The following is a 14744-nucleotide window of genomic DNA, read 5'->3' on the forward strand; positions in this document are numbered from 1 at the left end:
TGACATCAAAAATGCACAGAAGTTATTTTGATGGTGATGACGATAACTAATGATTATATTGAGTGATGATACCAGCTAAGTATATCTGATTATCAGTGACAGATGTGGTATATACAGAGCTATACAGATGAGACTCCAGGGCCTTCTGCATATAGCAGCTTGTAATCTGTTTGGATTTTATAAACCTCTGCCATTTTGCCTGATCCAAAGACATCAGAAGTAAGATATGGTTACACTGACTGTATGGGGTGTCTGGGGATAAGGATTGGTGACTCCACGGCCAGGCAATGAAATATAAAGTCAAGTTCGTGGTGTACATTTGGTACAAAGGTATACTTTTATGTTAACACATTGTATATTGTATGAGGGGGCCGCGGTGGCCGGTGGCCGAGTGGTTTAGATGTTACGACACTTTATCACTAGCCCTCCACCTCTGGGTTGTGAGTTCGAAACCTACATGGACAGTTTCCGTCTGGCTTTCCTCCACCTCTAAAACCTGGCACGTCCTTAAATGACCTTGGCTGTTAATAGGACGTTAAACAAAAAACAAACAAGTATATTGTATGAATCTGACAGTAAGTCCATGCCAAGAAATAAGCCCATGAGGGACACCTGTCTGGTTATAATTATAGTCAGTACATGCCTTGTAAGAAGTCTGTGTCTGGTAATATACACAGCTCTAGTAATAAGCCCATGTCTGATAATAAGCCCATGTCTGATAATAAGCCCATGTCTGATAATAAGCCTATGTCTGGTAATAAGCCCCTGTCTGGTAATAAGCCCCTATCTGGGAATAAGTCTTTGTTTGTCTGGTAATTATAATAAGTCTGTCTGGTAATTATAATAAGTCTCTGTGTCTGGTAATTATAATAAGTCTCTGTGTCTGGTAATTATAATAAGTCTCTGTGTCTGGTAATTATAATAAGCCTGTGTCTGCATGCGGTTTTATGCCTAAGTCCAGCAATGGGCCATGTCAAGAAAATTATAAGCCTTCTGTCTGGAAATAAGCCCATGCCTGGTAAAAATTCCTAATGTCTACTGATAAGCCAGTTACTTATGCCAATTAATGTCTTGTAATAATTAAACGCACATAATAATAATTATACAAAATAATGCCATTTTATTGTTCTGCAATTATCCCACTCCCTACTCCAAGAGGTCATGTGATATATGTTATTGTTTGATAATGAGGGTGACAAATTGTTGAGACAAAAAGATTTCGGGACACTTAAATGAACCATTGAAGTCATACATTGTAGATGTACAGATATTGGTGAATATATGTCGGCACTATTACCAGCTAACAATAGGGTTTTACTGTGAAGTGAGAAAGTGGAATTTTGCTCAGTACATATACACTTTCCTTAAAACAAATTAATTAAACATGAATGCTGTTGAATTTGGCCATTTTCTGAAATGGTACTGGTATACAATATATTTTATGTTCATTTATCAAACTATGAAATGAAGCAGTATGTGAATTTTGAAGGTCACTAAAGTCACAAAAATATTTTGTTAAATTGGGAATAAAATGTTTTCATCTTATTCTTTGTTTATTTAAATTGAAAAAAGACACACAGTAAATATTGTGTTTTAATATGATTTGGATAGTTAATAACTGAATACTTGTAATACCATTCATCACCTGTCCGGGAATTTGTACGATTTGTTAATTTCACCTCCCACAGCTCACAGAAAGGAAACTGACTCTCAGTTATCAAAAGGTCAAATAGTCCCCAAACTCGTGTAGGAGAGACCTTTAAGAATATTGATAGACACTGATAACAGCTGTCTTTTTTTCTCTGGATTCTTCAGTTTATCACACAAACACTTCTCATAGAGTGCCATATATACATATATAGTACATCTATATTGTCATAGTGTGAAAATTGGGACAGATTTAGATCACAATACAAAATGTCAATTTATACAAACCTGAGAAACTCTGTGAATATAAAAACAGTTTTAGCTCACAGGGACGAAGACCAGGGGAACTATTGCTTAAATATACCCCTGGCGTCGCCGGTGCATGGCCACTGTAGGTATAGATAGCTAGGTTTAAGATTTTCGTTATGAAACAGTGTTGTGTCAATACTAATGAGGATACAGCTTAGGTTGATTATATTAATTGACATGTGTACATGTGTTTCTTGTGACAAGACCTTTCCATTGGTACTCGTAACATTTGAGGACCTGCTTACACCTTAACCTTGACCTTTGACCTTTGACCTACTTTTAAAAAATCAATTCCAAATTTTCCGACCCACTTGAATGAAGAGCTACATTTTTGTACGTAAACCTTGTGGTATGTTGTCTTGTGACAATGTTCAGGAAAAGGAATGGTCCCAGCTTAATATATGTCACGGCTCATTGTCGGCTGTATGTCAATATGTCGTTTAAATCGCTAACTGGTCCTGAACAACTGAATCAATTTCCATCAGATCTTGTCTGGAGCATTATTGGGCGAGGGAGACCAGATTTTGTATTAATGGAAGGTTTATTTGGCTTTCCCTGGGCCAGAGGGGCTGGGCTCCATAGGGGAAATAGATCTTAAAGAGGTATATAATTTAAATCATTAATCAACGGAATGGGATGTATTCAATTTTGACTGAAGCATTTATTTGACAATTAAAGAAATTTGTATGAATAGAGGATGTTGCTCCCCTGGGGCTGCAGAGGCTGACCATTAGGGCACAATAGGGGAAACAGACTTACATACTAATGGTAACTTAACTGAATGGATTTGGAATTACATGTAGATTCCGTGGTTTAAATATTGAGACTTAATTATTTAAGTGAATTTTAAAGAAAGCTTCACAAGAGTACATGTACTTAGAAAAATATTGGTTCATACGTACGCATACTTATTATATATATACACCTAGGTTATGGTGAACCTTTTCATTTAAACTTGACTATGATTATGATTTTAAATCTTTTAAACTCTTAAGATTTGATTAATTCAGTCTATATTTAACTCGGGAAATGCAAATTATGTTTGGCTTGTTTCCAATTGTTTTTGAACCACAATATTCATTGTATGAAAAAAATCTGTTACTATGTATATTGTCAGAACTTGCTTACTATGCCAAGAAATTTGATTGCTAGTTCAAACATGTCATTTACTCAAACACCTGTAAGAATGAAGACAAATCATCATAAGTGTCTCTTTGTTAAGAACATGCTGTTTTGTCCTTGGTGAAGACTCATTACCATAATTAATTGCTCACAGACTAGCATGTGACAGGCATCCTGCAGTATGTTATTTAGTGAGGTAGCCACCAGCTACTACAAGGGCTGACTCAAAATGTCCCTTGCTGTTCATGGAGCGATAAATCCAACAAACATATTATCTATACTTCAACTAGTACTGTTATCTACAGACAGGGGATGTGTTGGCTAAGTGGTTAAGGTGACCCGACACTTTATCACCCAGTGACGTGGGGCAGTTGCCAGGTACTGAACGTATAGGTCGGTGGTTTTTTACCAGGTTCTCCAACTTTCCTCCACCTCCAAAACCTGGCACGTCCTTAGATGACCCTGGTTGTTAATAGGACGTTAAACAAAAAACAAACAAAAAAAAACTATGATCAATTGTGATATTAAGTAGCTATAGTTTTATGTACGACATAGATTTCAGTGTTTAATTTTGAAATACTTTCCTGGAAAGTTATAGACAAGTTAAATGTCATTTGTAAGCACTTCTGTTGAACTATATGTGAAAAATAATGAATCTGTGATATTGTACCCTTAGTATAATTACTATTTGCTTCCTACTGACTCCAGGCTAAAGATCATTACTCATTAGCTCAACCGGTAGAGCATGTAATTAAGACTACAGTATGCCTGGGCCCCGGTTTGATCACCATCGAAGGCATTGAAATAAATAATATATAACAACCTCTGTTCCTCAGTTACAATCATGCATACTTCAGGCTTACTAATTATATATAAGTACATATGTATATGCAAATCATATAATTACATTACTTCTTTACACATTTTATACAAAATTCAATCATTTATTTTTTTGGTTAAGACACCAAAGAGGACTATGACTATGACTGAATGATTGTGCATATATAAGATAAAAGACAGAGACAAGTATTGAAATTTTATTTTATTTAAATTTCTTTTCCAACAGTTCTTACCTCAAAGGGCGACATTCATTGTATAAAGTACTTTTCAGAAGCTAGCTAATACCTACGTACCTTATATATCCTGTTAAAAGCCCAGGTCGAAAACTGATAAACTTTGACTGAAAATATTACTTATATTAGGATTGTGTGGGCTTTTTTGAACTTGTCAGTGGAATAGTAGGTTTTTAGTAGTTAAACTGCAAAAGACATTTGTATATATGTTTCAGGGATTTTCCTACAATTGAAACAGGGTCCGTTAAAAGGACCCATTCCCCTAAAAAAAATCTTGTGAAAATTCCGTATTTTGAAGTCACTTTTGAATGTTTAAGTATGTTTTATATACAAAAACCTATATTAATGCAATTTTGAAAAAATAGCACAGATAACAAAACTAAACAAAAAATGAAAGTATGAATTTCACTATTTTTTGTTTTTCCCATGCAATGTCATATTTTGTCACGTAGAAATTCCCAATTCAATGGACCCTGGACCCTGTAGTGAGTTGAAAAATTGTGGGAAAATCCCTGTGTTTATTACCAGACATGTTCTTTACTATAAATACAACAGTTTGTCTTAGTTATCATCAAAAGCAAAACAGAGAATCTTATATAAGTGGTTTACTGAACTGAAACAGACATCGGTGACATAGGTTAGGTGTTACTTCACGATAATATTGTACTTTGTACTGTATGAGTTAGTACATAACACATGCTTAGGGAGTAATAAGTTGTCAGATTATATATGGCAATGTAAAGAAAAATTATCTATATATATATAATTCCAAATTTCTGGCTTCTATTTCTTCTCCTTTGAGGAGGGAAATAGACTCTTTTCACTTCTCTAGTCACACTGGCTGTTCGACTGACTACTGTGTTCTGACATTTTCATTTATAACAATGGGTTGTTTTTTTTGTTTTTTTGTTTTGGGGGGTATGTTGGGGGGGAGAGGGAAGTGGGGGGGGGGGGGGGGGGGGGGGGGGGAGTACTACCAGACATGGTGTTATTGTCGGATAAATTATATGAGTTGGAACCTTGAAGTACATCTCAGAAGTATAATTCATTGGTTGTAACTTACTGGTGATAACTTCAGCAGAAATATGTACAAATTTAACGACATGGCTGACATTTGTAGAGGATGATTTCACTTCACATCATTAGTGTCAGTCTAGTAACAGAGTGTAATTGGTACTTCCTGTGGACAGGGGTCGCCAAATAATTACAGCTGTCTAAAGCTGGGAGATAAATAGAAAGGCGGACATGTACTACAGTTGTTAACTTGTTTATATCATACAGAAACACAGGCAACCTCAAAATTATATATCATATACAATGTAGTCCCAAACACAGACAACCTCAAAATTATATATCATATACAATGTAGTCCCAAACACAGGCAACCTCAAAATTATATATCATATACAATGTAGTCCCAAACACAGACAACCTCAAAATTATATATCATATACAATGTAGTCCCAAACACAGACAACCTCAAAATTATATATCATATACAATGTAGTCCCAAACACAGACAACCTCAAAATTATATATCATATATACAATGTAGTCCCAAACACAGACAACCTCAAAATTATATATATCATATACAATGTAGTCCCAAACACAGGCAACCTCAAAATTATATATCATATACAATGTAGTCCCAAACACAGACAACCTCAAAATTATATATCATATACAATGTAGTCCCAAACACAGACAACCTCAAAATTATATATCATATACAATGTAGTCCCAAACACAGACAACCTCAAAATTATATATCATATACAATGTAGTCCCAAACACAGGCAACCTCAAACTTATATATCATATACAATGTAGTCCCAAACACAGACAACCTCAAAATTATATATCATATACAATGTAGTCCCAAACACAGACAACCTCAAAATTATATATCATATACAATGTAGTCCCAAACACAGACAACCTCAAAATTATATATCATATACAATGTAGTCCCAAACACAGACAACCTCAAAATTATATATCATATACAATGTAGTCCCAAACACAGACAACCTCAAAATTATATATCATATACAATGTAGTCCCAAACACAGACAACCTCAAAATTATATATCATATACAATGTAGTCCCAAACACAGACAACCACAAAATTCACATATTTATCTTCAGTTTAGCAACACTTAGTGTACATTATGCATTTTATGGTTGGGTTGTATATTTTAACGTCCCATCAACAGCCATTAGGGGTCATTTAAGGACATGTGATATGTATGCTTGAGGCGAGTGTATGTGTTTTGAGAGGCTGCCGTATGTTAATGTTTGCCCCCCCCCCTTGATAGTGTGGGGCCGCGGTGGCCGAGTGATTAAGGTGTCCCGACACTTTATCACTAGCCCTCCACCTCTGGGTTGCGAGTTCGAAATCTTACGTGGGGCAGTTGCCAGGTACTGACTGTAGGCCGGTGGTTTTTCTCCGGGTACTCCGGCTTTCCTCCACCTCCAAAACCTGGCACGTCCTTAAATGACCCTGGCTGTTAATAGGACGTTAAACAAAAATAAAAATAAAAAACACCTTGCGATAGTGTGGAACTGAAGCCAAACTTATAGTGCTACCTCAGTGAAGCACACTGCTGAAGACATCCCTGCAGGACACCCCACCTGGACACATTATACTGAAAACGGGCGAACCAGTCGTCCCACTCCCAAAATGCTTGGTGTTAAGCAGGAGTAAAGAAACTACCAACTTCATAGACTTGGGTATGTCTCATAAAAGCTAAAAGTGAAGCAGAGTCAATGAAGACATTAGGAAGAATTAAATTACTAGAAATAAGAGAAAAGATTCACAATAAATTTAACTTTTATGATCATGCAATGGGGAAAACAGGTAGTCAATTTTTAGGGCCATTCAACCTGGAGGTTTTTATAGCATAGGTACACAAGGTGTCAGAAGTAAACAAGGAGTCAACTGACCTGAGATTAAGATCACTGGGTCAAAGGTCAAGGTCATTTAGGTCCAGTGGTGAAGGACAATGGATCTCTTTACAATTAATTATATAATGACCCTGGTTTTTAATGGGGGAGGTAATTAAGGTTTAAATAAATCAAATCAAAGCTAACAGTATGAGTATTATACTGGTATAATCATTTCCATTAGCACAGTAGATATGGCGGTGGAATGAAACATCGTAATACATGTATAATGTATATTTTGCTTTCTTGCAGATTTTGTTAAGGTTCAAATGTCAAATATTTTTAAAATTAGAAAGCTAGGTGTAAGTTAAAGGAAATTAAGTGTTGACTGTAATTCATGTTACTGAGTATAGTAGATCTCAGACTGGCAAAGTTTTTGTAATATAAATTAAATAGGAATGTTTTGAAATAATCACTGAAATATCAAGATTACAGGCCCTCTGGGCATCTTGTATATATATTAATGGTAGGATTCATTGTGAATGTAATGGATACATGATTTGTGTTCATACCATCATGAATATTTAAAATACTACATAAAATCAGAGACCTGTAATATATAGTTATATAGGTCTCTAATACCATGCTGTATATCTATCCGGTAAAATCCACGCCTGGTAATATTACCCGAACTTTTAAATAGGCTACTCATAGGACCATAAACCTAATAAACAAACAGTGTACATGTTCCACCGATTTACAACAATGGGCTATGTCACATCCCAGACAATATCGTCATGTCATTAATTAATGGTGTGATGTATATATGTCAAGGTCTGCCCGTTTGTCTTTTGACATTGTAGTCTCGACCGTTATGTTTCGTAACACCTACAACTTAAGATTGGGGTGGCCTAAATAGTGACATTTACAGACAATGGAGTCCTTGGATATGCCTGTCTTTGACAAATACTGTTGATAACAACCACATTCAACACTGTGTAATTTGAAAGTTTGCCATCGAGATCCGAGTTACGAAGATCTCCTTGGTTTATAGTGGTTCATGTCTTCATAAATATTTCTTGAATTTCATTTAATTTCCTCTTTGTTAGTTGAAGTGTATTAACCCTATTTCTCAGAGATTTTTTGGTGGATCTTTCTCAGATTTAATATGAAGGGTTTCTCTTGCTTTCAATTGAATAAAAGAAAGAATTTAAGAGTAGAGAAAAGATCATGATCAGTCTTACGGAGATTCAATAAAGGTCATTCCCTAGTGGGTGCCAAGATCCCTATGGGATTTCCTGTTATGCTTTATTATCTGTAAGTTAAAAAAATTATTTTGTTTCTCGGGAAGCAGGGAAATGGGCCAGTCTATGATGTCATGGTTGTGTCCTTGGGCAGGACACTTTACATACCCTAATAGCTCTGGATGGCATGTGATGGGCCTCCCATATGTTGTTCAGTGAGGTAGTCACCAACTACTACAAGGATCAGAGACCCTGCCCCAAAATTATGTTAAAAAGGAATTTATGTTCAAATTGACCCTGGCTATTCTTGAAGCTGGTAAACCCATTTAGCAAATGAACAAACAAATAAACCCATCCTTTTTGTGCTAGATTTTGACACTGTAAGAAAACTGGCTGACAACTATCAATTTGCGAGAGTTGACGTTGATTATGCTGTTGTACAACATTTAAAATACATGCTTTTCACTGTGTTCTAGTTTACATGCATTTCCTGATAATTTGGTGTATATTGTATTAAGGTACATTTCTTTTCTGTATATTTTCTAGGGAATACAATCACCAATTTCATCTTCATCATCCCAACGTTTAGCGTGTTAGCCATCGCCATTACACAGAATCATGAAAATCGCTACAAATGGTGCCACATTGGCGTTACAAGTAAGTTGTTCTATCGTAATTTTTAAACTTCAGATTTTATTTGACAACAATTACGAATTTATATCAATTTATACTGATCATTAATTGTCCCAGACAAAAGTGTATGATGGGTCTTATTATTGGAAGTGGATTACCCAGAGAAAACCTAGGTGGTAGCTCGGGCCACTTGGAGACCCCATCCCTTTTTGTGTCAGCCATTGATCTTTGGGTGAAAGGGAAACGTACGCGTGAGATTACCATGGAGCTACCACTGACCACCTAGCCCAAGTTTCCTCTGGCCCTGACACCATTTGTCTGGTGTGTCAGAGCCAGAGGAAACTCGGGCTACTGACCACCCAACGTGGGCTTAATGACACAGACTGTGATTTTGTCATATGTACAAAGTAGCAGTTTGATGCATGTTAAAAGGGAATTAATTTTCAGATTAAAAACCTGAAATACTTAAATGTTTGTAAATTTTGTTTTCAATGAAAGTGTTCAAGTCTGTGGTCATGAATATTTCCTAACAATTTTGTTCATCTGCATTTATATTCGTTGATATACAGTACAAGATATATTTTTTTGATATGCAAAAGATATTTTGTTGATACACAGAAGATATTTCGTTGATAAACAAAAGATATTTCGTATATATACAGAAGATATTTCGTTGATAAACAGAAGATATTTCGTATATATACAGAAGATATTTCGTTGATATATAAAAGATATTTCGTTGATATACAGAAGATATTTCGTTGATAAACAAAAGATATTTCGTTGATTTACAAAAGATATTTCGTATATATACAGAAGATATTTCGTTGATAAACAAAAGATATTTCGTATATATACAGAAGATATTTCGTTGATATACAAAAGATATTTCATTGAAATACAGAATATATTTTTTTGATATACAGAATATATTTCAGTTATAGCTTTCTTTCCTCAGTGTTTTTGTAATTATCTTACAGGTGTGGGTTTTGGGTCTTGGTGTTTTCACATGACGTTATTGTACAGTATGCAAGTAAGTAATATATACCTATATCTTTACATGCATGTGTAATGGTTCGAAATTATTTTGTTTGATCTTTCAGTCAATACAAATGAGTTGGTATTAAATTAAGAGAATACTGACATTAAGACAATACGAGAATTCTAACTCAAAATCAATGAAGCTTGGGTACAATACATTGTACATACAAATTATAGATTTACATCATAGACACTTGAAAAACACAAAGTCCAAGGAGAATAAGACCAGGCGTTCCCATAGGGAAAGCGTCTCCTACTTCATCAGCAATATTGCACATGTAGTGTGTATTGGAGTGTATATGAACTATATAACTGTGCTCTGTTGTTTCAGCTGCTGGATGAACTACCTATGATATATAGCTCTTGTTTCCTGTTGTATTGTCAGTAAGTATAAAAATGGTAACATCTGAAGACTCTGAAGTAATATGTAGTTTCCTAAGATTATACTTCATGAATTTAGGATTCAGGAATTGCTAATATGGTCCTTTTCACCTGCATGTATAGTGATGGCGTTTACACATGTACTGTGTAAAGTCAAAAGACAGCAAACATTTTTTTAGAAGATCTCGATATACACAGGCAATATTCCTTCACGTGAATTTCACGTGAAATTTTTTCACATGAATTTCACGTGAAATTCACATGAAATTTTTCATGTGAAATTCATGTGAATATGTTTTTCACGTGAAAAAAATTCACATGAATTTCACGTGAATTTTTTCATGTGAATTTCACGTGAAAAATTTCATGTGAATTTCATGTGAATTTCATGTGAATTTCACGTGAAGGAATATTGCCTGTATACACCTCTATTCAGACTAATGTGACTCTAGTTATCCAAACAAAAACTCCTGATATCTGGCCAGAGCAGATAAAGCTGTGTGATATATTGCTCAAATTTGGTAATAAAGATAAAACTGTATATACGTAGCACTCCAGTGATAGCACCCTGCTGTCAGATTTTATTTGTTATTCAGAACAACCTTCTGTGATGGTTACTCGGTATAGAGCTGTTTGTTTGTGAGGTTTGTCACTCCCATTAACAGCCAAGGTCATTTTGAGGCGGGGGTCTCCTTGTAGTAGTTGGTGACTACCTCACTAAGCAAAATCAGGGAGGCCTGTCACATGCCAATTAAGATAAAGTGTCTTGCTCAAGGACACAACTACAACAGTATAGACCGGCCCGTTTCTTAGCTTCCTGAGAAACACAAACCCACACTTGTAGTGAGCTTCGAACCATACACCTCGGATCTTCACCTGAGGTTACATGGCCGGTGCTTTAACTGACTAAGCTATCGCGACCCCTTTGGTATAGAACATCATTGGACATACAAAACCTCAGATAAAGATCTTAGTATGTGGTTCCATCTCAAACCAGGAAGAGATCACGGACCGTTCAATGTACTGTCATAGTTTTGTCCTCAGACAAGACACTTCCTGAATTTCCTTGTGTAGTATGAGACAAGCTTCCTGTAAGTCTAGCCAACACTTCGCCATGATATCCTGTCTGTTCAAAATTAGACTAGCTAGGATGCAATCCTTTTAAAATGCGAAATACCACATGTAGATGACTATATGCAGATAATGATATTGCAGGGAAACCGGGGCAAAACAAACCTTTTTAGGGCTCTGTATCGGAGAGATGGGTCCCTGATAGTAATCACTCTGTCTGTCCACAAATTTTGTTCCTGACTGATAACTGATAACTTAAGTATTTATTGACCGGTTTACTTAAGTATTTATTGACCGGTTTACTTGAAGTTTGGTCAAGATGTTCAATTTACGAACAAAATGTCAAGGTCAAAGGTCAAGATTGATTTTGGATCTTTTTACTGATGAACATTTTGTTATGGCATGATGAATCAAAATTGGTCAGAACTAAACAAGGAGTCATATGACAACAGGTCAATGTCACTGTGTCAGAGGTCAAGGTCTAGGTCGCCAGGACAAAGGTCAAGGTCAAATTTTGTATCTTTTCATTGATGAACATTTTGTGATGACATTTTGAAGCAAAATTGGTTGGAATTAAATAAGGAGCTATCTGACTAAGGATCAAGGTCACTGGGTCAAATATCAAGTGTAAATTTTGTATCTTTACTGATGAACATTGTGTTATGACACTATGTAGCAAGAAGGAGTCATCTGACCATATGTCAAAGTCACTGAGTCAGAGGTTAACTAAATAAAGTCACTGGGTCAAAAGTCAAGGTTGAATTTTGTAACTTTTCATTAATGAACATTTTATGAAGACATTATAAAGCAAAGTTGGTCAGAATTAACTAAGGGGTCATGATCAGCTGGCTCAAGTTCAGGATCGCAGTGTCAATGGCCAAGGTCACACTTTGTATCTTTTCACTGATAAACATTTTTTATGACATTATGAAGCAAATTTGTTTGAAATCAAACAAGAATCAACTTCCAAAGATCAAGGTCACTAAGTTAGAGGTCAAGAACAAATCTTGGTCCTTAGTGGGAAGTTATTTAGGATTAAAAATCAAACAAATCAAATTTAACAAAAGAGGTTATCCTGTTATTTTCATTTCCATTAGCCCAACATATATGGAGGTGGATTTGTATAATGATATTTTGCTCCCTTGTGATTGTTTTTAAAGTCCAAATGTCAAACATCCATCTCTGAAGTGATACAGGTTTTTCAATGATTATAGGGGATAAATTGCTTCATGACAGGGCCCTGTCTGACCTTTCAGTTTTCTTGATTCTTATGTTAACTTCTAAAGTAGGACAACAGAACAAAGCACTTTAAACACTTTTGAGAATCACAGGGGCTTGGCACAAATTCCCAGGCCACATTATTGTAATTCATATATATGGACTGTGGCCTGAAAATTTGCGTCAAGCCCCTGTGTTGAGAATTACATGGAAATATGTACTCATAGGGGAAAAAATATATGATACATTATTTTGTGTGTTTGTTTTCAGATTGGAGACCACAAGTCCGGAGAATCATCATAATCGCCCTCTACAAATATTTTTTATTGTTATATCTGTGCTGATAACAGTGGTGAGTGCTGGTTATCCTTATGTATAAATGTGTTTGATGGTCTTTTGAAATCCAATGTTAAAAGTTATGAAATATATATTTAATTATGGGGCGATTACATTTCCTCTTCAGAAATTTGAGATAATAATGTAATAGTAATTGGTAACAACTCTGTAATAAATTATTCAAAATGTTTACAAAACTAATGGAAATGTATATCGTCCAAAATGATCAAAATACATACAGTGTACTTATAATGACTTTTAATCATAAGCATGGGGTCATGAATTGACTTCATTTAATTACATGTGTATGTTCAAATGTATTCACACTTTAAATTATCAATGCCACAATATATTTATGATAATGTATAAATTTCTTTTTCAGATATATGTGTCAACAAAGTATGTACTTTTCTTCCAGGTAAGTAAAAAAATGATTGACTATCAGACTCCAGGATTTAAATTCTCATGATTCCCTTCTCAGAGCATATATCTGCTAATGAAAAAGATATGTTGAAAACGAAAACTTATCATAAGATTGTATATTACAAAATATATAAGAACATCTGAAAGTTAGAAAATGCAATGCATTTTTTTTTCTTTTTTTTTTTGAGATTTTTTTTTAGGTTTAAGTTGACAGCTTCATGTATATTAAAACTTTTAAAAAAGTATCACAGAAAATAAAAAATGAACAAAATATTGGAGAGAAAGAGGGTAAAGGTGCAATGTAGAATTTTTAATGAATCATTTAAATTCTGTTTCATTTCAGGCTTGTTATGGTATAATGGTGATATCAATGGTAGTGATCACTGTTAGAATTATAATGTAAGTATTGTATGACGTATAATGTAAGTATTGTATAACGTATAATGTAAGTATTGTATAACGTATAATGTAAGTATTGTATAACGTATAATGTAAGTATTGTATAACGTATAATGTAAGTATTGTATAACGTATAATGTAAGTATTGTATAACGTATAATGTAAGTATTGTATAACGTATAATGTAAGTATTGTATAACGTATAATGTAAGTATTGTATAACGTATAATGTAAGTATTGTATAACGTATAATGTAAGTATTGTATGACGTATAATGTAAGTATTGTATGACGTATAATGTAAGTATTGTATGACGTATAATGTAAGTATTGTATAACTTATAATGTAAGTATTGTATAATGTACAAGATATTGTATAAAGTTTGTGTAAAATATAAAGATATTACAAAAGTATTGTATAATTTTCAAAATATTATGATTATATAAAGTTTGTGTAAAAGTTAAAATCATAATGTAGGTACAGTGTTTTGTAGGGTAATTATAATAATTCAAATATTTTAAAGAAATAAGAAAAAGAAATATACAAGTCTTTTGTATGTATGTATGATATATATATATCACTTACATGTAAGTAAAATATTGAATATTCGTAATGTCGTCCATCCATCCAGTCTATCTGTCCATTTTAATTCACTTTTTACAACTATTATGAATTATTTTGTCAGCGAGTCTTGTGTTTTAAATGCATCTCTAAATAAAAAAAAAAAAATCTTAATAAAGAAAAAAAAAATTCGTAATGAATCTCTTATTTTGTAAATCATAAAAAGTTGTTCGGAACAACAACTGAACATTTTTTATCAGCATAATGTTTCCACCTCCAGGACATTACGACATAGCAGAAAACTATACATCGCCTCCCTGGCTACATATGTGATGGGGGTCATCGTCTGGATACTAGATCAGCACCTGTGTGGTCAACTTAAGTAAGTTTGTGGTC

At 34.3% G+C, this 14744-nt stretch overlaps 1 protein-coding gene across 1 annotated transcript in view; it reads left to right on the forward strand.

Annotated features, from left to right (window-relative positions):
* The window catches only part of LOC117342848 (alkaline ceramidase 3-like), a 32467-nt gene that overhangs the window by 9766 nt on the left and 7957 nt on the right, over positions 1-14744 (forward strand). Inside the window, exons 2-8 of the mRNA XM_033905123.1 lie at positions 8832-8942; positions 9899-9951; positions 10291-10343; positions 12900-12981; positions 13348-13383; positions 13732-13787; positions 14629-14730. Of these exons, the coding sequence (XP_033761014.1) occupies positions 8832-8942; positions 9899-9951; positions 10291-10343; positions 12900-12981; positions 13348-13383; positions 13732-13787; positions 14629-14730 (493 nt within the window). The remainder of the gene's footprint in view (positions 1-8831; positions 8943-9898; positions 9952-10290; positions 10344-12899; positions 12982-13347; positions 13384-13731; positions 13788-14628; positions 14731-14744) is intronic.

Source organism: Pecten maximus, chromosome 14 (assembly GCF_902652985.1).
Source record: "Pecten maximus chromosome 14, xPecMax1.1, whole genome shotgun sequence".
NCBI lineage: Eukaryota > Metazoa > Mollusca > Bivalvia > Pectinida > Pectinidae > Pecten > Pecten maximus.